The 26,476-nt window shown below is 39.3% G+C and overlaps 1 protein-coding gene across 1 annotated transcript; it reads left to right on the plus strand.

Annotated features, from left to right (window-relative positions):
* The first annotated feature begins 755 nt into the window (after positions 1-755).
* Positions 756-26,476, plus strand: OBFC1 (oligonucleotide/oligosaccharide-binding fold containing 1). The gene is given in 9 exon segments (XM_009700895.1): positions 756-888; positions 5,546-5,641; positions 10,165-10,236; positions 12,014-12,175; positions 13,464-13,611; positions 14,351-14,513; positions 21,499-21,615; positions 22,215-22,287; positions 26,319-26,476. Coding segments are annotated over 9 exon segments (1,122 nt in total).

Raw genomic sequence — 26,476 nt, forward strand, 5'->3', positions numbered from 1 at the left:
ATTCGAGGGTGACCTGGAAATCTTTATGGGAACAATTTTGCTATCCATATAGGAGAAACTAATAAGAAGTATATTCAGCTTCCAGATCTCTACAAGGTTTCTTACTGAATTGAGTGCTGGGTTTTTTTGACATCAACTCTATGATAAGCAGAGAACTGTTTCTGGTAATGGCAGAAGACACTAGGAGTTAAACAGGGAAATCTGAAGAGGTAAAAGGGGAAAGTAACAATTACAAAGTTATTTGAGACTGTATGCCCAGAATAAAGGAGGGCTGGCTGCTTTTGTTTTATATAAAATAAGCCTTCCCCACCACCGCGAAAAACCACAGGATGAACATTGAGGAGAATATCTTATGGAAGGGAAAGATAATGACAGAGGGGAAGAAATAATCAAGTGTACAGAAAGTAACCAATTAGTATCCCACAATCCTGTTCTTTTAAAGAAGAGTTGTATTTGGTTTTCTGTAGAGGAGAAATCCCTGAAATTCTATTTAATTTTAAAAAGCTGGGCAAAATGCAGTTGCTATCAAGTCTCAGTACTTTGAGTAAATTAGTTAGTATTGATACTTTGACTATTGCATGTCGTGACAGAAAGATAACATTGTCTTAGATAAGTTCCTGTGTCTCTTCATTATCTCTGCTGTGTTACTGTGTGTAAAATCACAAGCTATTTTTTCATTCACTTGGAATGCATATGAACAGCTTTTTACCCATGTAGAAAATAGTTGCAAGTTCTTCTGTGTTCACAGGTTTTGAATGCAGTCTGAGTCCAAGAAGTATGAAGAAGAGACACCTTCTCTGCACTGGGGGATGGATCCCATATTTTCTGCATTTGCAAGACTCTATATTAAAGATATAAAAGAAATGAGAGAATCTAAGCAAGTGCCAGGTATGTACTTATATGTGCTGATTATGATGCACACAGAATTAGAATTGATTTATGTTGTGCTCTTTATTGAGGGATTGCTGAATGCTTCACGAACACCAGTAGTTTTCCATGCCCCTAAGCTAAGTGACATTAGTATCTTTAGCATTTCTAAGAACAACAGGTTGTATGTGAAATACATGTGAGAAATAAAATGTGTTTGTTCTAATGGCTTTTCTCTCATTATATATATAGAGAGATACAGAACCTGTTTTACATTAAGGTAAAGTTGTGTCTCCTCTATGTGCTAGTGCTTGTTATATTCTGATAAAGTTAATTCTAAAAATGCTGGTCCTTTCCAGCTATATGTGTTGTATCTTTCCACTGCCTCTTACAACATTTAGGAAGGATTTTATGCCTCTTCTGTTTGTTGCAAAATTTTGACTGTTGATGACATTGCTGGGTGTATGTATTTTGCTTTTTCCTCTGGATGTTAATATATTATAAACCAGATAGAGGTTTTGAGGTGTTGTTAGCTTAATTTGTAGATATGATAGACATATGGCATTCTCCATACATTTGAACAACCTTATTTTAAATTCTGGTATCTGCTGAATCGTATACCACACCTTTTATTGCCTAACCATTGTTGGAAATTGTATGCTTTGCACTCCATTTCCTGCTGGTCTTCAGCCAATATCACCCACATGCATATGTTGTCTAAAGCAACATGGATCTGACCTTGAATTTATTTTCACTACAAAGACTTTAAATAGACTGCAGTATGTTTTCTGCAGTATAAGGGTTCATTACTCCAAGCTGAAGCTTGACAAGGTGCAAGATTATCAGGGAGGAGCCTGAGGAACTTAAAATTAATGAGGAAAAGCAGTAAACCCTAAGCAGAGTGTGTGTTTTTTTAGTTTGGGTTTGGTTGTTTGGTTTTTGGTTTTGGTTTTTTTTTTTCCCCCTTCGCAGAGACAAGGTACATCTGTTTGGCTCTTTGAATGTGCTCTGCCTTGTAGCTTTTGTTATTCTTATTTATTTTTATTTAACAGCAATGATAACAGCAGTGCTATTCTTGCGGAAGTGAAGGACTGGTGGGTTTTTTGCTCCAATCACAACCATTTTTATGTACGTAGGGACTTCACAAACTGCAAAGCCCAGTATATGTACCTCTGTTATTTAACATGATGGGAGACTTTTTTCTTAAATCCACTGCAAGAATTAGGCTACAGTCTGTTGTTCATGTTTGTCCTAAAGTGAGTAGTACTTAGAGGCCTTTTTTAAGTGTGCTGTCTTATAGTAGTACTAGTCTAGCAAATGCATCTGGTAGAAACTATTCCTGCTTCAATTAGAGACATTTTAATGGTTTTCAAACAAGATACAAAACAATTCACTGTCAGCAGAATAGGATTGTAGTTTGGACTTGGACATTAGTACATATACATGCAAAAATATATTCAGAAGAATTAAACTTATAAACATTTTCACAAGAGTAGGAACAGTCCTAGAAAGTACAATCCTGCTCTCTTTTTTTTACCTCTAAATTACCTGAATTTCCCTTCTCACTTCCCTTCCTGTTCTTTTACTTAAGTGAGTTGCCTTCTGCTTCAGGAACTGGTTCAGTTTTGTTATTAGTATTTTTTTTCTAAGATGATCCTAAGGAAGTGGTATCTGTCAAGTCAAGATGTCAGCCTTTAAAATTGGTGCATGCGAGCTTTCTCCACTTCCTGTGCACCTGGCGTTTTGCACAACTAAGTTTGCTTGCAATCCTGTATAATTCTCTAAACCAAGCTTTAAAAATAAAATGAAATTTCATAGAACAAACATCCTGAATTTTGTTCATTCTCCTGGTGCTGTGTATATACGAAACCAGACATCTTTCAGTGTATCTTATTTATTGGCAACAAGTGATAGCACAGCAGAAACAGTTAAAAAAAAAAATATCTTTTTGGGAAGGAAGAAGATAGGTGTTTGCTGTCAATGTTTCCTGCCTTTAATGGGTTTGTTAAAGACCAGCTGAATCTAAGTATATGATTGGCTATAAATCAGTCATTAAGTAATGGTAATTAAGGATGAATGAGTGCAAAACAGAGAGTTGTAACTAGGAGGAATGGAAAGAAACACAGACTGAATGTCAGGAAAAACATCCTTAGAATGACGTCTGCTAAACTGTGGAGCAGCCTTCCCAGGAAAAAGGTGGGATGCCCTTCACTGGGTTTGTTTATATCCTGACTGTACAGATTGCCAGGAATTTACTGTACGCAATGGTCTTGCATCGGCCCTGAGGAAATGGACTGAATGACCTAATAAGTTTTTTTTTCTTTCCATTTTTAAGCATTAAGATTTGATGCCACAATGACTAATCCCTTAAAACAACACAGAGGAAAGCAGTAAACCTGGCCAATTACTCTACTGCTATAAATGGTGACAAGAAGGCTGGAAAACCTCCCAGATAAAAAACAGCAATTGTGTTGTCTTAGAGGCCTTGAAATGAGAGTGGGTGTCAAACTCAGTTGTAACACATAATCACATCATGGAAGTGAGCTTTTCTCAGAGTTATCATGCACCACTGCATTGTGACAGCTTATCAACAAGCAAGAGAAGATACAAATAGCATAAAAGGAGGTAATAATAATTAAAGCGATGGCAAACAGCTCAGTGCTCAGTAATGCTGGTAAAGACATGACCAGAACTTGCCCTAGAGAGCTCTGTATCTATAGCCCCTAAACTGCTGCTGTGGCTTCCTGTTGTGGTAACAGCATATTAATGTACATGTTATTTACTGGGTTACTAGGAGCTTGGCTAAATGTGCTTGCACATAGCTTCAAATGTTTAGTGCATTTTTATTACTACCAATATGAACATAATTTGAACAAATAAGCTGGCAGGAGAAACAATTTACACCTTGAAGTCGTCAAGTTCAACAGCTTCTAATAGTATAAATGTAATTTCATCTTGCAAATGAATTCAGGTAGTTTCTCGGAGAGTAAGGGTGGAGTTCTATGTGAGTTTATGGGGATAGAGAGAACCAGTTTTATCTGGTCTCTGTCGTTTGCCAAAACTCACCTTACTAACGTAATAACATGTTGCTTGTTTGCACAGTCAAGAGCTTGGAGTTTCTGCTGCACACACTTACCCTGAAACTGGCCCAGACCATTTTTATATAGATTTTTGTAAGGTTTAGTAAGAAAGGACCAGGAGCATCTCCACTGAGAATTTCTATTGCAGTGTTTATTGGTGTCCTGGTAAATGGAATGAGAGAAAAGTGGACAGACCTGCTAAACATTCTCTACACCAGACCTGGCCAGTGATTGCACCATTAGTATAGCCAGCTCTAAGATGACAGTGATAGATGCATCCTCAAAATATTGCAGTGGATTTTTATGAGCAGAACTTCTGTTTATGAGCTGCTTGGCTGATCACCTGTGATTTCTTCTGAAACTTTGGGGGTTTTGTCTGTCTTATGTGAAGGAAGTTAATTCCAGGCTCATTTAAGGCTGCCAGCTATGTAGGACAAGTTATTTTTGGATTTTGGTTTTCTTTTTTTTTTTTTAAAAAATGCAGAATATTTTTCTGACTCCGTTGCTGCTGTGGTGTTTCTCTTTCCTTTTGTAAGAATAAAACTTGCCACAGCGTATGGAGCCAAATGTTCCCTTCTGAGTCCCTCGAGTTATCCAGTTTTTAGAAGACAATTATTGAACATCCCAGATGGCATATTTCAGTAAAGCAGCAGTATTTGAAAACTGAAGAAAACACATTGACTGAAAATTAGCCAGTCCAGGATATATCTGGATCTTATTGCCCTATTATCCTCCTGTTAGTGGACTGTGAAGCTTCAGTGTAATATGTTTACGTTGGTGTTTTGTTAACAACATTTTGTCAATCTCTTGAAAGGGATTTGACAGCACTGAGGTTGCCACATGCTCTAAGTCCAGTGGGCTCTGATTCCTCACTGTTTCCTGGGCATGTTTTTGCATGTTATTCTTATTCAAGTCATCTTTATAGATGCACAAAAATACCTTTGAAGGGATGTTTTTAGAACGTGTTATTTCAGAAACTGAAGTTCAGGATGCTGTCCACAATGACTGCATAGCGTACTCCACAGTCTAAGAGGGTTGTTTCTCTCCCTTCACCCCCCGTGGCTCCTGTTCTTTTAGAAATGAAAGACAGAATTATGTTAGTTTTCCTTTTGGAGGGTCTGCCTTAATCGGGAACAGCTGCATTGTGAGAAGCTTAGACTGCTTCCATTGTGTTCTATTATTTATTCTGAAGCCTGCTGAAGATGTAAAAAAAAAAAAAAAAAAATAAAAAAAACAACAAAAAAAAACTCCGCCAAGAAAACCCAAACCAAAATGAAACAAAACAAAAACTAAAAAAAAAACCCTAATGCCTGCAGCAAACAAACTTTTTCAGATCCAAATGTGCAAGAAAGCAAGAGGTTAATAAAGTTCTGACACTCTACAAAAGCAAACTTTTAGTATCCTAACTAGTACTGATACTTCTTCCTTCTAGTATTCTGAGTCCGCACTGATCCAGGGTATTTTTCACGTAACTAGGCATTGTATAATTTAAGATCTATTAAATATGTAAGAAAGTGTGGGTTTTTTACTGACAAATGTGACTATGTAGTGTAGGATGTTGAAAGAAATAGTTACACTTAAGACTGTTCTGTGTCTAGGTATATTCTTTTATAACGGTCATCCAGTGAGACAGGTGGATGTTGTCGGGATAGTAGTTCAAACGAAAGAGCGAGATGCCTTTTACAATTATGGAGGTAAGAAAAGTTTGTTTCTTTCTCCTTGCACTTATCGGCCTTCTAATCTTAGTTACCGTTAGAACTTAAAGGTCGCCTTATTTGATCATTGTCTGTTCTTGAAACAACTGTGCTCTTGTACTAATATAATGTATATCTGCAGTTCAGATTATGTAGCAGACTTAGGGAAGCTACTGTTTACTTCAAAAGTAGAGAAAGAAATAGTTAAAACAGTAACTGACTCATTTGGGATAATCTAGCAAATCTTAGTTTTGGTTATTGCTTTGCCGCTGGACTCCACCATCTTCTTCTCATAAATATATATATGCAGTTCCTTTGGTCAGATATAAATGGATTTAACAGCACCTGCAAAGGGGAAGTCACTTCTTCCTTTTTTTTAAACCTTAGAAATCCCTTCTGACTTTTTATGTTTTGTCATATCTTGGAGCCAGCTTTTAATAGCAGTCAGGAGCTTGTTTATATTTAGATACACAAGAGTCTTAGCAAATCTAACTCAAGCATCATAGTACCAGTCCTTGCCTACACTAGCTGGGAGTTGTCTCCTCCCTGTTGCTTTTCCCAATGTTCAGACTATTTTATTAGCATGGAAACTTGTGATTGTCATTTTGTTCAACTGTCTCTTTCATTTGGAGAAAAAGCAGAGTGCAGTAGTGGTGATGTGACAAGTTTCAAAAGGTGGGGGAGGTCATCTCACAGTAGGAAGAGGGAGCTAAATGCATAGATCCTATTGAAGCACTTGAAGGACTCATGTCCAATGTCTTCATCTGCCATGGGTTTCCACCTCATAGAGGTAAGTCACGGAGTGCCTCTTCTTACCCTATTCCCTCACTTACAAAATTGAGTCAGTAGCAATTCCCTGACTCACAGGAGTATTGCGAAGATACTGTTGACAACTTAACTAGGTCCCAGCTTCCACAACACCTGCAGTTGCGTCATACTGCTGCAGAGTAGCATTAACTGCTAGTGCATATAGCATGCCCTGCACTGGGCGTGGCTGTGCTCCATAGAAATGTCCCTGCAAGTTTTTTAGAATGGACATTTTCTAGATTTTTTTAAGTCTAACTTCTGAATGTTTGTTATTCCCCTGCCGTTATGCTAAATAATGAGTTGACAGTAAATATTCTGAAGCACAAGTTTCTCTGGCACTTGAAGTAGCACAGGCTAAACAAGCACCTAGGTTAAGAGGTGGAGATGTAATTGACGATGTAATGAAGTGTTGAAATACAAGCTGAATGTCAGCTATTATTCTTTTATTGCACTAGTGTGCAAATGCAGTTCTCGTTTTATGAGAACAGAGGAAGGCAGAATCAAAATGACCAGGGCAAAAACAATTCTATGGGCAAGGGTTTCCCACGCTGCTCTCAGCATTAGTTTGGATGTAAACTTTTTGAAAATGTTTGATTGGGGCAGAAAATGGAGGAATAGAAATGAAAAGAAACTGCAGAGCAGTGGAATTAAGGCCTTAGTGTTATGATCAGATGACCTTGAAGTACAGCTCTCAGTGAGCCTGGCTTCCTGCTGTCCTTTCACATCCAACTCCACTCTTTGTTCCAGCAGTTCCTGGTTTGAGCTTTCAGGCTACCTGCCAGGGTGCCGCTCCCCAGCCTGCCCTCCCTTTCAGGCAGGCTGACTCTGCCAGCATAAAATTCTAACTTCTTAGACAGTTTCCTGCTTGTAACTTCTTGCATCTCTCAGTTCAACAGACTCTGGTTGGTGAGTCACAGAGCAGGCGTTGCATCAGTTGGAGTGACGCACACTGCTTGGTACTTGCTCACTTTACTCCATCTGCTTAAAAGTGACTTACAAAGCAATTCCCCCTTTGTACTTTTTCTCTGATAGAGAACTGAAATGCCTTTGTGTCACTGCCACCATCTCCCTCCCTCATTTCCTATCTGTCTACTTCAGAATACACACTGCTCATTTTAAGACAATCTTAGGTCCTCTCTGTGCTGAAAACCATACAGCCAGAACTGGTGACAAAATAATAATTGTAAAAGATGGTGAATTGACTCTTTCCTGGCTTAAAAAAAAAATAAAAATTACATGCTATGTAAAACCTGATTTTGACATTTTGATTTGATTGTTTATTGCTGCTACTATGATCAGTTGGGAGAAGGATATCTAATTAAAGTAGCTTTGAACAAGCTCATATTTTAGCTAATGCACCTTTCTGACCTCTTTTTTTATTTCCTTTTCTTTTTAACAAAACCCAACATCACATGTAGTTTTCCTTATACTCCAGAACTGTTTTGAAAGGCACTTGCCTTAAAAACAAATGAAACAAATCTCACCAGGATCTCAGTCGGCTCATGCAGGCCCTACAAGAACCATACCCTTTTTGTCATAAAGAAATAAAAATGAACACAATTATCTCATTTACCAGGTCGCTTTGAGAGTGCTACCACTCAAACAGTTAATGTAAGAGACAAAAACAAACACACACAACCCCCCCACACACACACATACACACAAAAACCAACCCCAAACCCCCAAAAAACCACAGAAAAACCCAAAAAACAAACCCATGAAAAACCAAACGAACAAAAGTTTAAACCCAAGGAGATGAGGAAGGGGAGCACAGGAAGTTTTCAAAAGCTTGTAGGCCCCTTGAGTGCATTTTAAATAGATTGACATTCTCCTGTCTAATTAGAGTACAATTTTAGGAGTTCTCATTCATCTGTGCTTCAGGAGTTATTTGTCTTTTTGCTCAAAGCTTTTATTGGTGAACTGGAAAAACTTACAGAGCCTTGCTGTGCTACCAGATTCCCTGTGTGGTCAAGAACAGGTCAATCTCTCCAGGACTCCATTTTCAGCTGTTACATCAATGAGGAGGCGTTTGGTCTCCTAATCCTTCAGTCTTGTTGGTTTTGTTTCTAAGCCCTTCTTAGGAAGCATATCTGTCACAGTTGGTGCCACAGCCAGTCGCAAGCTGGAACATCTAGAAGCTGCAGTACTGTAATAGTGAAATATCATCTGCCCTGTTTCTTATTGCCATTGCTGGCTTGCATGAATGGCTTGGCATGGTATATAGGGGCTCTGACTCCTACTGAAATAGTTGCTTTTTGTCTATACCAAGGAAGGGAAATCCTACCAGCTAGATCATTATCTGTGCTTTGGTACAAAATTAAAGCTGCTGAAATAGTTGCAGACACAGCGGCTCAAAATGGGGATAGCAATGAGATGAGCATACTTTTGTGATGGAATTTGGAATTGCCTGCATCTTATAAATGCTGTAAGTTTGTTATTATGAATGTGCAGCTAAGCTACCGGGAAACAGGAAGGCAAGAAAATAATTTAAAATTGGACCCCCCAAATAGGGAAATTGTTTCAAAACATGTGAGACAATGCAAAGGCATTTTGCTTTGATGCTATGGTTCCCAAAGGAAACGACTGAAGGTACCAATCAGCACCTTCCTGGTAAACATTACTGTTACTTTTGTAGTCATGGATCTGGTTTAAGGAGCAGAAGAAAATTGCAGATTCCAGTCTGTGAAGAGAGGAAGCTGAGTCTTGGAGATGGTTACATTCAAGGAGCAAGGTGCTTGGAGTGTTAGCTGGATATGAAATGTGGTCCTCGCTGTGGTTTGACAGACATTTAGTACCTTTTTATTTAGAGAGTGTTTGTTGGATGTGCCATCTATATACAGTCTCTTGATCTGTAGAACAATTGATTCTTCTGATTAGTTTCTTAGTTTTCTTTGGGTTTTATCTTTTTCTGCTGTCCTTGACAATGCAGTGCCTGGGACAGAAATTGCAAAACTTATTTTGCTTGGGTCCTGCAAAACAGGAAAAGCTAGATAGCTCCCGTGCTCGGGAGAAGGTATTAAGCTTTTCTGGCAATGGAAGTGGCTTGCATGCCACTGGTGTGTATACTTTAAGTTGATACTTCCTGGCGTAGAGCAGAACCACAAGTATGTCCTCTGTCCTTCCTGCCTGGAGAAGCTGCCTTTCTGTTCTCTGGGACATCTTCTTGTACAGAAAAGGCCAGCAGACTTCGTGTACAATATTAGCATGGAAACCAATGCAGCTGGAGGTAGCAGCACTCCTAGTCTATTCACATGACTGTAGCCCTCAGTGTTGAAGTGCTGTTTTCTCACTGTTACAGTAATGCTTCTGTGTTTTGTGTCTGGTTTCCTGTTTTAATTTGTCTGGCTTCAGCTTTCGACACTGATTCTTCTTCTGACTTTGTCAATGAGATTAAAACCCTTTAGTATCCAATATATGTACTGAAGCCTCATAATTTAAATTAGCACTTGATCTTTTTTTGAGAATATACCTGTTACTTTGCTGACCATGCACATAAGCATGGTATCTGATGCTAAGCTACTTCCGTGACTGAAACGACTGTGGAGATTATTTCAGAGGTATAAGTAGGGGTTGAGTACCCACTTTCCCTTTCGTACTCGTTGGAACGAGATATGCTTGGCAGTTATCTCCCTGCATATCTGTGTATCTTCACTTCTTGGAATATCACTACCTGCTTTCTTACTCTGTAATTCTTGCATATTTTTTTTTTTTTACAGTGGATGATAGTACTGGAGTCATAAATTGTGTCTGCTGGAAAAATCCTATGGTAGCACAAATATCTTTATCAGGTAATTTATCAAATAAATAATTCCCCTTTTGACTGTATAACACTTTTGCCATATCTGTCTTACATAATTTAGTAAATGATCAAACTTGTGGAAGAGCAAATTCAACTTGTAAAATTTTAAACTGTCATATTCTACAGCTTGGGACATTTTGGGAGTTGCGTATTACTTTTTGTGTTGCATCCAATGTTGATGCCAATAAACCCACTCCGTTATGACCTGTCATGCCTTTTCCTTACCTGAGTAATATGGTATTTCAATTCTGTGCTGTGACATTATTCAGAGAATCCTCTTAATGTTCTTTTTGTGACTTCATCTAGTGAGAAACTATGCTGGAAATCTGCCACATGCCACAACTTCTGTTTCCAAAGTCAATCCATTGACCAGCAACCTGGTATATGTTCCCCACCCTTGTGATACAGTGGTTTCAGGATTCATCTTCTCTTCTTTGTTTGCATTCATATTCTCCTCCTGCTCATGCATGTACTGTCAGTGATGAACTTGAAAGTAGCTTAAAACACAGTGGCAGTATGCCAGCAGTCATCCTCTGTTTGGGAAAGTTCTAAATGTGCAGAAATTGTGCATTTGAAATGAATCTATTATTGTGTTCAGTAACAGAACTCACTCGTGTCTGGCTTTCTCTTTGCTTTTTCTCCCACCATCTCTCATAGGTCAAAGTATGGAATATTTTGGACCTTCTTGAAAGCTCAAGTAGTAGGTTACAACCCTGATATGGAGCTGTTCAAACCCTAATGAAATAAATATTATTACTATCATCTGCCAGTGTTAGGGTTACGTACGTATAGAATGAGGAAAGGAAAACTTGATGTAAAAGTTAAAACTGATGTCTGTATAACAAGTCCATTTATACAGATAGATAATTCATACTTACTTACATTTAACAATGATATGACAAGTGGTATAGATGATCCTAACTGGAACAGGAATCTAGAAGACAGCTCTTGCTTTTAGAGAGGTGATGCTGTGGCACAGCTTTCCAAAAAAATAATGGTGACCCACAGTCAAATCAGTTTTTTATGAGGAACTTAAATTCATTAAAGAAATTGCATTAAATACTGCTTGAAATAGAATGAGGATTGAGAATGCTTGTTTCAGCCTTGCGTTCTTATTTTACATGTACATCAGTAGTGCTTGAATGGACACTCTGTTATGAATGGAAATTAATTAATTTATACCTGCTAAAGAAAACAGCTCCTAGGGGGCACAGGAGACTCTCTTCCAGCCTTTTGTAATTGTAACCAGGGATACTTTGATCATTATTCAGGTTTTAAATTATGAAGAATTTACTCTTCTGCAAAGGTGTGTTATGTAAATGTGAAGTTCTGTCAAGTTGCATTCACCTCAATGTAGACATCAAATTGCATCACATGAATACTTTGGCCCCACCTCAGATGACTCATTCTTCTTTTATGTAAAAAGTTCAGCTGACCTTTCTTTTCCCCTCTCATCCATCTTATCATGACAAAATCAGAAAACGAAGAAACCCATTTCAAATTAAAATTTCCATTTTGCAACTCATCTATGACATTTTCAGTGGTAAACCAGTATCTCCTCCCTTTTACGCTTTCCCCAGGTGAACTGTTTAAATAAATCTAATACTGTAAACTAACTTTGTCACTCAAAAGTTTTGCTACCCAGGACACATGGTGCCTGGGACCTTACCCCTTTTTTAATAATGACTCCTGTGATGCTTAGGTGTTTGGTTGAATGCAAAAGGACAGTCCTCTTGGCCTGATCTCCTTTCCCTCACTTCTTACAGGTCGTCCAAGCACACCCAACAGTCTTACTGTGCTTGAACAGATGAAGAAACTCCAAGAAATGGTGAGCCAGAAAACCAAGCTGGAGATCGGGGATGTTGTCAGGGTTAGAGGTCACATCCGAACCTATAGGCAACAAAGAGAAATCCAGGCTTCATGTTTCTGTGAGTGTTATGGATCTGTGATGTACATAACTTAGTTGTCTGAATTTGTGAGATCTAAGCTATATGTAATTCATTGAATAATTTCCACTTTATTTTCTGGCATCTCATTTTTCTAAAGAGATTTTAATCTGTATGTATTTCAATTTTAGCAGTGTAAGGTAAGAAGACACACTACTTAATGTGTGGCATTAGATTGCCTGTCAATGAGACATTCCTGGAAAATCTATAAAAGTTGACTAGCACACATACAAGAATACTATGCAGATACTGTGGTTGGGTATCTGTGGGAGTGACTTGCTCTTCCGTTTTCTTTGTGTTGAAGTAGAACAGCCAAAGCCCATGGAAAGGGAGTTGGTGACCTTTTATGTTACACTTGTTACACAGTATGTTACACAGAAGTGTGTTAGCTGCTCTGGAGAAAATGTTGCTGTTTGCTGCAGTTTCTGTGATCCATTCCATGGGCAGACAGCAGAGTATAAGCACATTGCAGCACTGAAGCCCAGATTCTCTTAACTCTCTGGCTCTGAAGAATGACTGAGAAGTGTTCCTCATCTTCAGTCAGCTGGGCACAGATCTGCATGCAGATGTGTCTGACAGATCTTTGGGCAGCAGGGTTCTGCAGTCCCACTCTTTACACCCTAGGAGATGCCAGTTATGTAACTTCTTCTCTCCTCCCTGTCTGTGCTGTTGTGTAAGAGTTGGTTTTCCCCAGTGAAATCTTTCAGAGACAATACTGAAATGATTCCTTTGGTGGAGGGAATCCTGTCTTTTAAAAACCCTGTGCAACTCAGATAAAAAGCCTAGATTTTTCAGCTCTAGCTAAAATCTGAGAGGGAATTCAACCCTTCTATCCAGACAGAAGATTTATGAATATATAATCCACTCAAAGGCTGGCAATAATACCATTGTTTCATTAAAGGAGAGCCACGCAATTCAAATAGCCTCTAATTTGCTTTCACTTTGGTCCAAATAAAGCTCCTTACTATGTGTTAAATTCATCTAATGGATAAAGACTGCTGAAAGGTAAAACAGAGATCATAAATTCCAGTTAATTAAGTTGTCAGACAAAAGCATAATCTGCAATGCACCACAATAGGTCATTTACTTCTTGTAAACTGTAAAAGCGGGAGTGGCCTTTGTGGTTTTGTTTTTATGAAAACAATAGCGAACAAAATTTGCCAATTTAGTACTGGCATGTGAAGCTCTGTTGTGCTGCCTCAGGTATGCTTGCTTGAAAGATTGGTATGGCAGTCCTGGCCAAGTATGTGTGTTCTTTTTGCCGCTCCAGATAAAGTGGATGATCCTGTGTGTGATGTTCAGATTTCAAGAATGCTGGAGCTGCCCTTTCTCTATAGAGAAGTTTATGATAAAACTTTCCGAGGCCCCGAGGAGGGACAGAGGTAAATGCAGTATCCAGACTGGTCTTGGGGCAAGATGTGGGATTTTTATTATTATTTATTTGTTATTGTAATAACTGTGGAGAAAGTTAGAATGGGGCCGAGCTGTGATTTAGACTGCACAGGCATACAGCAGCAGCCTGCTTTTCTCCCAAATAATCAATGATCCTTACAGATGACATACCTGTCCATAATCTGAGAAAAGAAATATAATGCTGAACCAAAGTCAACATTGGGAAGGTAGTAAAATACTGTGTACAGACCTCTTGCATCTAGTAAAAAAAGCTGGGGTTTTGAGCAAGATTTGTGGATGAGGTTGACAAATTAGATGGAGTAGTGTCCTTGCCTTATTTTATGTGTGACGTTAAGGAGCTATTCCATCGAAATGTTCTCAACTTCTGCTGCCCTTGTCATTGTCAAATCACAAATACATAACCTCAATAAACTGAGTCAAACACCCATTCCTGTATTCTGTTTAAGGGTAGCGGGATGCTTATTACCAGGTCTGATGCATGTAGTGTGTTTTCAGACATTGCAGGTCTTAAAATCACAACACTGTTACAGCAAATGTTTGAAGAGGAACAGTCGAATGTTTATTGCATATAAAAATGGTCTGTTTTAATTAAGAGTTTAAATTCAGATTCTTTAAGGACAGTAAAATACCTTTTGACCTTTGAAAACCAGTCTAGCAGGCTGGTTCTAAAAAAGTCTAGCATTGTTCTAAAAAATGTTAGTAGTATATTTCTTGCCTTTTGACATGTCCTATGTATCTTTGTAGTGACCTGGAGAGTCAGAATTTCTCAATCAATATGCTGCATGAGAAGGTGAAAGGCTTTCTATTAGAAAACAAAATTCAGACCTTTTACCAACAGGAGTTGGAAACAATTGATACTCTGGTATCGCTGGCTGGTGTGCATCTCCCCAGTCCCAGCTGTCAGGAGGTGAGTGAATGTAAATGTTTCAAGGTTTTAGTTGGGGGAAATAATACCATGTACTTTTTTCAAGCATAAACAACCACATGAGAGACTGGTGACTTCAGAGGATTCAAAACACACAAGTGCTTTAGCTTTAGTTTAATGCATGAATTATTTACAGAGCTTGAGGAAACCTTGTCATTTGAGACATATAAAACTGAACTGAACAAAGCCATATGAGAGAATTCTGTTGTTAAGGGTAATCTTATATTAGGGCTAAGTAATCTTACAGTCTACAACAGGCACTAACTTACCTAGAGCTGTAAATAGTGGCAGCATCGGCAAAGGAGATGCCTTTAAGGTGCTTGAGCTGTTTGGGACAAATGTTTGAAATTCTGAATTCGATCAGGAGAAAGGAGCACAAAGTCTTTGTCTTATTTGTCATTTGAAGCTCAATATATTAATAGAGATGCAGCTTTCAGAAGGAGATTATAATGAGTGGATGAACAGTGCTCCCTGCTACATGTTTCTCTTGTTGGAAATCCGTAGTCGTGAAAGGCCATGATTGAAAGGGTCAGAAGGTGGGATTTAACTGAAATCAGTTTACATGCAATTGCATGTAACCAAACTGTTAAGAAACTTTCCAGTGATATAATATACTCTTAATCAACTGCAGAATGGGAAATAGAACAAAGACATTTGTTGAACAAAATGGCTTCTTATTACTCTGTGTCATTTGGATAAATTACAAACCAGATTCTTGACTAGTATGAAGTGGTAAATTTCTGCAAAAGTAATGGAGTTATGGCTTTTAACATGTTACCAATGGCAACTGAAACTTAAACTAGTGTTGTGACTCACTTGTTTACTTTTTGGTTTTCTGTACAGAAGTAAATCCATGGCAGTCATTTTCACTGCCTGATTCTGATATGCACTGTAAAGTTAGGTGCTATGTTATGTTAACATATGATGTTTGTTTAATTTAAGAAAAAAAAAAAACACCCCCCACAAAAAACAGTCCCTTGTAGATGAGGTCAAATAGTAATGAAAAGTAGCTCTATTCTTGATGGCCTCATTGAACTGCTTCTGATAGCTGCTTCTTGATAGCTGTTTCTTTTATTTTTATTAAAGACTTTTTTTTTTTTTCTGTAAAGCAAGCATGGATATAAACAATAACAGGAGCTAGTCTCATTTTTGACAGAAAAATTTGATACTAGAATATCCAACATGGGACAGGGTATTTTTTCTAAACTATCTGGAACAGTATTAAAAGTTCCCAAACACTTTACATTAAAGGAAGTAGCGGTCATTGTGACTAATACTGGAAACTTCCATCTTTGAAGTTTCAGCATTTATAGAAAGATGAAGATAATAACTTGCAAAGCCATTTAAAGTAGGAACTGGTGCAGAACTTAGGCACAAAAAAAACCCCATAACCAAAAAACCCAAACCAACAAAAACAATGCAGCATCAGCATAGTTAGCAGTCATGAGGAGCTATCATAATAATTAATAGTTGCTCTTGACCCTGATGCAAGGGTGTGAGTATATGTCCCAGGAATTTGGGCACACAGATGCTCATTTAGAAATTGCAGTTCTCCCTATTGCCCTTTGGTGTTAATTCCGTGCAAAGAGGCTTATACGTCTTTGCGTAAGAAAGAACCTGCAGTTGTCAAGTGACCTGAATGCCTTAAGAGGAATGCCTAGTAATGCTCTGGAAATGCATTTCATTGTTCCTCTGCTCTGTCTCTTGAAGGTGTCACTCCTCATAATTAGCAAAGAGTCAAGTACTCAGTTTGATCCACAAAAATAAGTGTAATAGATCTGATTTCTGTCCCTCTTCCTTTCTTTTCCCCCTCTGTAGATTTCTGTTTTGCATTGACCTCAATCCCAAAGGATAAAGGATGCAGCTAATGTGGAAAGATGTTATTTCATGCCTATTTGGCAAGGCAGAAGCTAGATGAGTGGACCAAACTAATTAGGCCACACCACAATATACACATTTGTTCATTTCTTGTACTTTTCCTTGATGTGAAAGGATGAGTTATTTGGATGTGTAACTTTTTTCTTTTTTTTTTTTTTTTTTTTTTTACCCTGATTCCAGTGTTCCAGAGCACTGTTGCTATTAAACTCTTTTCTTGCCTCTCTTTTCCGTTCCCTGTTGATCTTAGGAGATGTGGTGCACCACATTCATCTCTTTCCCAACTTTTAAAGTACTTGCACAGTGTTCATCGTAGTGGGAGGGTATCTGCCCATGGAATATTTTCTCCTGCGAGGTGGTAAACTGCTATGGAGTCACTGGCAGTGGTAGCTGGGATAGCTTGAGGGAGGCAGCATCTCTCTATTTCTTTTCAGCATTACTGCACCTGAGCCCTGTCCACAATCCATACATGTCCTACAATACCTAGTTCCAGTTCTAATGGCTCCCCAGCAGTGCAGTCTTCTCACTCTCCAGAATAAATTTCCGTCTAGCAGATGCACATGGCAGAACTCCAATCATGTCCTCTGCTGAGACATATATTAGAGAACATTTAATTTTATAGTGTATAGAGAATGGGTAAGAGATTTGTAAGGCTTACTGTTTTTAAAAGTACTTAAAAATTAACAAATCTGTCATGATTTTTTAAAACCAGTGGAGCTTTATTTCACACAACCAGTGCCCCCTCTGTCCCTCAGCTGTAGCCTTACTCTTATTCCTTAAAACAAGTTACTTTTCAAACTGGAGGGGTGGGTACCACAAGGAAGACTACAAGCAAAAAACAGGAAGAGTAATCTTGTGCTTGGAGAACCTAAAGAGTATACTTGCTGGACTTAGGCAATTATGTTTGGCAAATGGACAAGCCTTTAGTTCCTTTTTTTTTTTAAAAGAAAACTACATGTGAACTTGATCCATCCAGTTTCTCAACTGGATTAAATACTACTTGCAACCAGCCAATGTTGATTAACCATTTTTATGCACTTCTTCCATGCATAAGCTATAGTGTGTGCTATTTTAGTATTACCGTTCCAGTTTGTATATGTCACTAGCTTCGACACATAACTGGGGTTGTGCTTTCCAGACTCTGCTGTTTGTACTTCTTTTGATTTGAATATTACCTCAAGGTTAGCAATGACAAGCAGGGAGTTTTACAGTGTTGTTCATGCTTACTGTATATACCCTGTACATTGTACTGCAGGTATAAAATAGTGCATTATACATTCTTGATGCTATGTGCTTGTTTTCCTGCCTCTGGTAGAAGCTTCACTGCTACTTTAAATAGGTATATTGCAAAGCTTATTATAGGACTTCAGGACTGAAATGTTCAGAATCACTATTACTAAAGTTGTCACCTGTCTAAGCTAAGGATTAAACATTGCATGAGAAATTGCAAAGGGCAATTCCATGAGTAGAATCACGTGTGTGGTTATACCAGGAAACTTTTAACACCATCAGGGTGTGTTGTGATTCATAATGAGCCAAAGGTTACATACTTTCAATGGTTTGAACAGACTGACTAATTCTTGTACCACTTCATTCTTTGACCTGTTATTGATTGTACAGAGAGTTTGTCTTGTTTTAAAGATCTGAGAATAACTAGTTGCACAGCACCAGCCCACTAAGCTGTATGAAACCCATCAGATGGAATATATTGATTAAAATACCAACTTAATTCTGGAGACATGGATTCTTCTGTTGGCTTTGCTACAGAGTCCTTGGCTCATCTTGGGAGGGAGGGTAGTGATGGTAAAATTGTTATTTAATAGTTGCTTCTCTCTCTGGGGCAGGGGAGAAACATGTTTTGCAGAAGTAATGAATGATATTTGAATGCTCCTGTGTTTGGATGAACAGCTTCATTTATTTGCAAAGGACCTGATTTGGGAGAATGGGGGAACCCCTGCTGTTAGCACTTCAGGGAACCTGAAATTGTGCACCCTGAAACTAAGGCGTGCCAAAGCGGGACACTTTGCAAATTGAGATGTGAACATTGAGAGGTGAATTCAAAATCCAGATTCACATCTTGCTGGTGTTTTGGATAAGCAGTTAAACTACTTAATATCTGAATTTCTTAGATGAAAAGCTTTGTAGAAGTGAAGTGATGGCTAATAAACTGTGACTCAGAAGAAACTACGTTAACAGCTACAATACATCTTTATAACTGTTGAAATGCAAGCATTTTTCAATCTCCTCCTGAAACAAAAGCAGGGATGTGAAATCACATAGGATTTCATATTCCTAGATTTCTTCTTTCTGTGTATAGCCCCATATTCAGTCTCCTGCAGATTTCTGCTCAGTAGACTAAATCACAAGCTTAGGTGTACATTGCCTTTAAGGGGAGATCCAAGTCCAGAGGAAATAAGGGCCTGGTTTGGCATAAAAGAAAGTGATAAGATATTGGGAAAAAGTACTCTTGACTTAGGAATTTGCAGGATGAGATTTTGGAGATATGTTGGGTGGACCAGAAGAACAGATTAAGTAATTTTAGATTATGTTCACAACGAAACTCCTCAATTGTTGCTTTACTTGGAGGGATGGAGAGGAGGAAGTGTGTTCTAGAACACACTAGGGAAAAACCCCAAACTTTTCTTGTCACTTCAGGGTAATATTAAAGCCCCTGAAGAGGGCAGGAGCCCTCATTTGTTCTTCAGGAATGGTCCTTCTGCCATGGAGCCCTTTCCCTTGGACTCTGCAGCACGTATGAGGGTGCTGATATGTAGCAGCTGCTTGCTTATTTTCTCGCTCCCAGGCCTGCCCCTCTGCCATCGCTCTGTCAATGTCTCGACTTGCATTCTTAGTGGTTCTGTTTCAGTATCCATCCAGGCTGAGCTGAGTGTCAGTTCCCACAGAGTCTGTTTTTAATTATCTCCCTTTTCTGACAGGATCTCAGTGTTAAGCCAAACTGAATAATTATTATGCTTCTTTGGAGATATTTTTATCTTTTTTTCTCCCGAAATGTTTGCTTTCACATTAAAAATTGATTAGAGTCTTGAGGTGGTTGCTTTGTTAGCAGTTTCTTAGATTCTTCAGGACTTATTACTGCATTTGAGTGAGAGGCAACGTCTCTTCATTTTACATTTGGGTATGAGAATGTGCTTTTCCATGAGAAAACATTCACTATTCACTTAACCCTTCCTGCTACTTTTTGTTTGTTTCTTCAGTTCATCAGAAGAGGCACTATGAAGAGAAATACAATAGTGGAATTAACGCCGTGACTGGAATGATGTCCAGATGTATGGTCAAGTTTGTAATTAGAAGCAGTGTCTGTTGTTATCCAAACTGATATAGCTGTGGTGAACGGGGTACAGACAAACGTTCAGGCCTTGAAGTCCTTCAGTCTGGAACAGAAGAATAAAACTGAACTGAGAATAATAGCCATTGTTCTGTGTTAATTATCTTGAACTATTAGGCAATTATTTTTCACTGTTGATTTGAGAGGAAGAAGATAGTTAGCTGTTGTAGGACAGAAAGAGAGGAGATGTGACTATGGCCTGTTGAAATATTGAGGATTAGCTGGAGGAAGGAGATGGAGAAACTTGTGATGCATGCTAATGCTAATATCCCTATTGGATCTCTGAACTATTCCCAGTTAGACACATCAGCTTCCAGGCTTAGAAACAGTTGGCGTTTCACCTGAGACTTGCAAAGGGATTGAATTAATGTCTTGTGAAAAGATATTCTTCCATTGCTAATGTGGTGTTTGTTTCACATATTCATGTGATTTCATTCTTGTGCAAGGTGGTTGCCTGTCTCACTCCCAAGGCTTCTGTGAGGGCATCTGGTGAGTGAAGTAGGATATGTGAAGTTTGATGCTTTTGTTCAGAACAGGATGGGAGCATTTACAGTGATAGTTGAAGAAATGGTTTGGCAAATCCTGCTTTGGTTGCTCTGGTGTGGTTTTAGTTATCATATGTTAGTTTGTGGGAAGCAGTTTAGCTCTGTTCTCAAAGAAAACCACAGGGAGCACAGTGTGCTCCCAACAGATGAGGAATCAATAACTGGGGAATTGAAGCGGTCTGTGTAGATAAAGGGGAGGCTGAAAGATATAGTAGGACAGATAGAGATGGTGAAGAGTAGGTCATGGTCTTGCTTTTATCTACCCATACTTTCTCCTCTCCGCAACTGATTCTTTATTTCCTTCCACTTCCCTAGCTGTCATTCCACTGTCTTAGCTCTGTTCTACTTCCAAACAAACCCTGCTTTTCCCTGTTTTCTCCCCTTCCTTCCTTCCTGCTCTGTTAGATGTGTCCCAAACACAGAACCCTTTGTTCTAAATAACCTCCTCAGTTATGGACTTCCAGGCAAATTGTTCTCATTTCACAAGAGACTGTTTCCCACCTGCCCTCAAAACTGAATCCTTTGTTCCTTTATCTCATATACCTGTCTTAATTTCTTGCTTGCTCTTCAACCTTTTATTTCATTAGGCTGTGGAGAAAGTCTGGAGAGCATGACCAGAATGTGTGTAAATATTTGAGAATGAAGGGGTCAAGAAACAAATACTGTGCTTGCCAGTTTCTTCCTTTTCCTTGGACACTTCCTCAGTTTCAAATTGGGAGATAGGAACCCAATCCCCAGCACTTGGATTCCTCCTGAATATCACCGTACAAAGCACTGATCTCCCTATCTTCCCACACTTATTACCGGGAAAACTCCAAATATGAGCAAAGCTTGATTAGCTAAACAGTCAAATGCTCTGTGAGCATCACAAGCCTATTCCAGAAGAGAGTTCTCAGTACATAATCAAATAGCTCCTAGATACAAAGATGGCAGTTAGGAGATTGAGTTAGGAGATTGTGGTTCCTTAAGAATAGTACAAGCTTCTGGTGTATGTATGTTTGTTTGTTTTAAAAGCTATGGGATGTTGGTTAGTTCATACATAACAGATATGATTTGTGAATTACTAAATGAAGAAAAATGTGTAACAAAATCACCTGAAGTCCTCTTGCTCTTGAAAGCATCTGGAGCTTTTGCTGGTAACTTTAGTTGAGCTGAGATTTCTCACAATCTGTTTCATTCCTTTATTCCCATCTAGGTGAAGTCAAAAAGTAACTCCAGTTCCAAAAGGATTCACAGTGTTTTTAAGGAAGCAATAAGGATGCTACAAGAAAAAGGGGTGGTTTTCCAGAAACCTAGTAGCTCCAAGGACTTATACCATGTAAGGAACTGAGCTGTGGTTGCAAATAAGTTCATGGGGATGACTTTGATAGTCAGCAGAAGCGGTAGAAATGTTTCAGAAAGAGAAGCTGGACTTCCAAGTGCTGTCTGTTTACTCAAAAGTCTTATCTGCAGCTTACTTCACTGTTGCTTTTATCTCTGTATCATCCACTGATTTGATCTTTTTGTAACTCAGCACCAGACTTAAGCACTGCTGCTGTTCCAAGCACAGTCTGTGTTCACTGGGTTCCCAAACTGTGCGCTGATGCAGCTGAGCACACCGAAGCCTGGGACCTGGGACAGTTCGCTTTATCGAAGTGAATTGAAACTTGGTGTTCTGCTAAAGTGGTCACCCTCCTTCAGGTTGAATTCTGTTATATCCTGTTCGTTGCCTAACTCATGGATGCTGCTAATGGTACTAAAACTAATAACTGAACATTTAATGTTCGTTATTAGTCTTGGAGGCAGTATATAATGCAGACTGTAGTTACGACAGTGTTAGTTTAGAATACGTCATAGCCTTGGATTGCTTTTCAACAGCCATGCCATGTACTGTGAAATAGACTGCTAGACATTGCCAGTTTCTTCTGTTTTCTCCAGGTGACTGACCATGATAAGGAGCTGCTTAAAGTGACCCTTGATGTGATTAAAGAAGACTGTCGAAAACCCAGGCGTAAGTAGCAGCGTGATCAGGGCTCTGATGAGCTGATGCTGATATATTGATGACAATATCTCCTCCTGCTGCTGGATTAGATACGCTTCTTGTCCTTACCCTTGAATTTGCAGCTAAGTTGCTGGTGTAGCTAATCAGTATAGCTAAAAGCAGGAGTGCAACAGCAGCTTCCTATGAGCATGGAGAGAGAAGGACCAGGTGTGCCCAGCAGGAAGCAAACTTCTCATATCTGAAATAAACAGCCATTATCTTAGATCTATATCTTTTGAGAATACTTAGATTTTGCAAGGAATCAAATGTAATGAAGTTAGGTTAGCACCTAGCAGCTGTTGCTTTGCATTCTAGATAAGTAGCAAATCTTGCTAGTTCAGTTCCTACAGGGGAGTTGACACAAAAGTGACCGTACAGAAAGGTGAAATCCCCACCTCCATTAAGTCAATAATAAAACTTACTTAAGTCAGTAGGATATTCTCTGTAGATTTTAAACTCAGGTAGAGCTGAGGTGGTTGTTCTTTGCAGGTGGGGATTTCAGTCTAACAAAATCCACTTCTTTTCAGATCACGTACCTCATGTGTCTTCTGAGTTATCACTGTCCCTCAAGCCTGTTGTGTCTTACTGCCATAGTAATAGCTTGTGCTTGACTTGAATGTCTGCTAATTACACAGGTACATTGCTACAGAGTTTCATTCAATCCATTGGGCAGAATGTGTCAGCAGATGCAGGAGTGCAGCTATTTGTGGGGTCGAATGCACTTTTGTACGGAATAAATGACTGACTAGAACATAAGCCATATAATCTCAAATTGCTCATATCCTTATACTATCATAACTATGATAGTGCTTGCGGGGCCTAGTATACGATGGTTATCCTGCAGTGAAAAAAAGCTAAGTAGTATTAAAGTAGTATTATTTTTGAGTTTTCAACTGGCTGCCTTAAGCAGTGATACAATTGTTAGACAAGGTTGTAGGTGGAGGTAAAAGTTCTGTGTCTTTGGGGGATGGAGGGAATGGATGTTACCAGGCATGCAGGTGTGAAGATGGGCTTATTTGCCTGAGGCTGTTTCAATGCAACAAGTTACCATATGACATTGTTTTCTTGTCTTTTATCCAATTAACAAATACAAACATCTTCTCTGTAAGAGTCAAATCATTCCTCTGCCCATTTTATACATCTGCTAGTTCTCCTAGGAACCCTATTTTTTTTTAATAATTGTGCAACTATAAAAGCCAGAACCTGTATACAGTTGACACAGCGCACTGAGCAACTGCCTGGTATTTAACTCCCCTCCTGTGCGTTATCACACCGGTAACATATTCTGTGCTGCATGAGAGGTTGGCAAGTTCTTTCTCCCTGTCAGCAGGAGTCAACAGCAGAGAGAAACTTGTAGATCAGCCACAGAAAAGACTTTGAGTCCTGAGTCCTCAAACCCGTATTTTCCATACTGAGCAGGTTAAAAATAGCAACTGCTTTGCATAGTCTCTTATTCTCCTTGAAGCTTTCCACATACTTGTAAAGAGGACAATTTCCAGGTCAGTGTCTCTTTGCTAGTTTTCAGAAGGACCATTTCAATGTCCTGGTCACTAGGAATAGAATATTTTGAGAAGAAAAGCAAAAAGCTTCCATCAAAACCAACAGGGTACTGCGGTTATTTTGTCGCTGAATGATGCAAGAGCGCAGAGCTCAATGTAACTGTTGGGCCCCCCTCTGCTGGTGGGATGGCAGCCTGAGCCACTGCTTGACCTTGACTAGGGAGCAGGCTCGTAGTGAGAAAATAAGAACTGGTAATACCGCAAAGGCTTTTTCTTGTTTATTGCAGGAAATTCCTACCCATTTTCCTTCAAGAGTAATATTAATCTTCCATGACAGGAAGACTGATTTATGATAAACCAAACTCTTCTCTCCAATGAGTGAGTTCTCTGTCTGTTTTCAAGGCAATGCCTCACCCCATTGCTTTAGTTGTGACACGTTCTCAGGCCCAACCCCGCTGCCTGGAACTATTGTACAAATAAAAAAAATCCTTAGTGTGCTTAGTCAGAGCTCCACAAACCCTGATCTGTAATATGCCTACATGACAATCCTGGTCCTTGGCTCCAACTGTAATTCCAAACAGCCGATCTTAAATGCCGTCATGCGAGGCCACTGTGGGTCTATCTAGGGGCTTAAGATAGCCAGAAAAGGATGACGGTACATCACTTTGACTCCAGACTGAACTGCAAAATACTAGACTTAGTCCAGATTTGGTTGGTTTTGTTTTGGTTTGGGTTTTTTTGACAAATTTGCTCTGGTTTTAGGCTTAGATGAGGCAAATAGTAGAGAGGGAAAAAAACAGAATCACTTGAAGTTAAATTTAATATGTCAGAATGGACCCTGCGTGAGATGTCCACAGCAGGCAAATGGTAGTTGTTAGATAACTCTGTCCTCTTTGATATTGGTAATCAGGCAAGACAGTTAAACACAGCCTGGCTTACCTCAGCTGGTAAACAAAAGCTAGAGCCCAGTATTTCAATGAAAGAGGGACAGCATCACTCCACTGCAAGGAGCATATTCCCTCAAAGTTGGGCCGTAGACTAGGAGTGTTTCTGCATTACTTAATGATTGGACACACCTGCAACTACCCCAAAATGCCATTTTCTACCAGCATCTAAAAGGAAAATATGTATTGTACTATTGGGTAACACTCGAGTGACTAATCTAATTCATCGAGACTTAAGCCAAGTTACTGTAGATCAGGGATGGGCACTTTGACCTTCTTATGACAAACCTATGACTAATGTAAAATGCAGCTACCCACTTTGTTTGCAACAACAGGCACAATGACCAGGTAGAGGCATTGTTCTGTTCTCTGCACTTATCCATCCTAGGGTGGTGGACGCATTTTTTGGCTAGCATCCTCAAAGGTCTTTTATCATGCTGGATCACTGACTTCTTTAGAAGTATCTTTGCTGGATTCACAGCCTAATAGGAATTAGACCGAACTGTTTATTTACCAGCACTCTACGTTGCCTCCTATCTACCAGTGGCTTCTCAGCAGCTTCTAAGGCAGTTCTGGTGCTCGATACCCTTATCAAACTTACTTTACATCATGTGAGCTGAGGGGCAGGAAAGTTCTTTGTGCTGATATGTCCCATTTATGCTAATTTTCCATTGTTAGCCACAGAGAAGAAAGAAATCTCTTGTGGAGTTCAGCACTTGGGGAGACTGGGAGCCTGCAGCACTGATGATTAGTGGGTTTACAGGGTCTGTTGGAGGAAATGTTGACTGGGACAGCTGAACTTCAAATGATGGCTCCACCAGGCATGCAGTAGCTGCGTACAATACTGCAGCCATTAAGGACCTTTGTCTCTGGCCTATCCTCTAGGAAGAGGGATTATTTTTACATTTCTGTTCTCTTGTACTTTTTCAGGGTTCATTCTTCTTAAAAGAAGATAAAATTTGATACTGGTGTTCTGTGACTTTCTACTCCTGTAATTGTCTGAGTAGTCTGAAGTGCGGGGATGGGATTGCATTGCTGGGTGAACGAAAGTTGCACTGTAGCAGTTGTTCCACAAGATGCCAGCATTGGGCAAGCAGCTACAGGTCCTGGCCACGGACCTCCCTTCTGTCCTAGGCGTGTTTTGAAGTTGGGTATGAGCAAAAGGATTTTCATTTTATTTCTTCTGTAGTTGCAGAAATTTGTATAGGTGGACAGTGGAAGTACCCTTAAGTTTATTAACTTCATCATCAGGTTGTACTGAATAAGCCCTGTATACTAGGGTTCACAAGACTGATTATCTTTCACCCTCATGACTGATATTACAGTCCTGACACTCCCCAGAAAAGTCAGTGGGAACAGTTTATAATTGGAGAACTGTAGGCACAGACTGGATCTCTTCCTTCTGAATATATGCATCTCTGCTTTAGTACCTAGGGCATTCTTCCTCTCCAACAGCTGTGGGGTTTTTCATGACTAATCTGGATTTCCTAGTTTAAAAGAGGCAGTTAGACTGAAGTCATTCCTCCATGCCTGGCTGCATTTTCCTTTTTTTCTGCAGATGCTGAAAAAGGCTGCCATTTCCTTCACATCCTGAGCTGTGTTCGTCAGAGCTACAACCCCTCTCTGGCTGAAGTGGTGATGCACCGCGTCTTGGAACTGCTGGAGTGTAGCAGTGATATTGTCAGCACTATGGAAGGATATTATATGGCATTTTAA

This window comes from Cariama cristata, unplaced genomic scaffold, assembly GCF_000690535.1.
Source record: "Cariama cristata isolate BGI_N322 unplaced genomic scaffold, ASM69053v1 scaffold6840, whole genome shotgun sequence".
Classification (NCBI taxonomy): domain Eukaryota; kingdom Metazoa; phylum Chordata; class Aves; order Cariamiformes; family Cariamidae; genus Cariama; species Cariama cristata.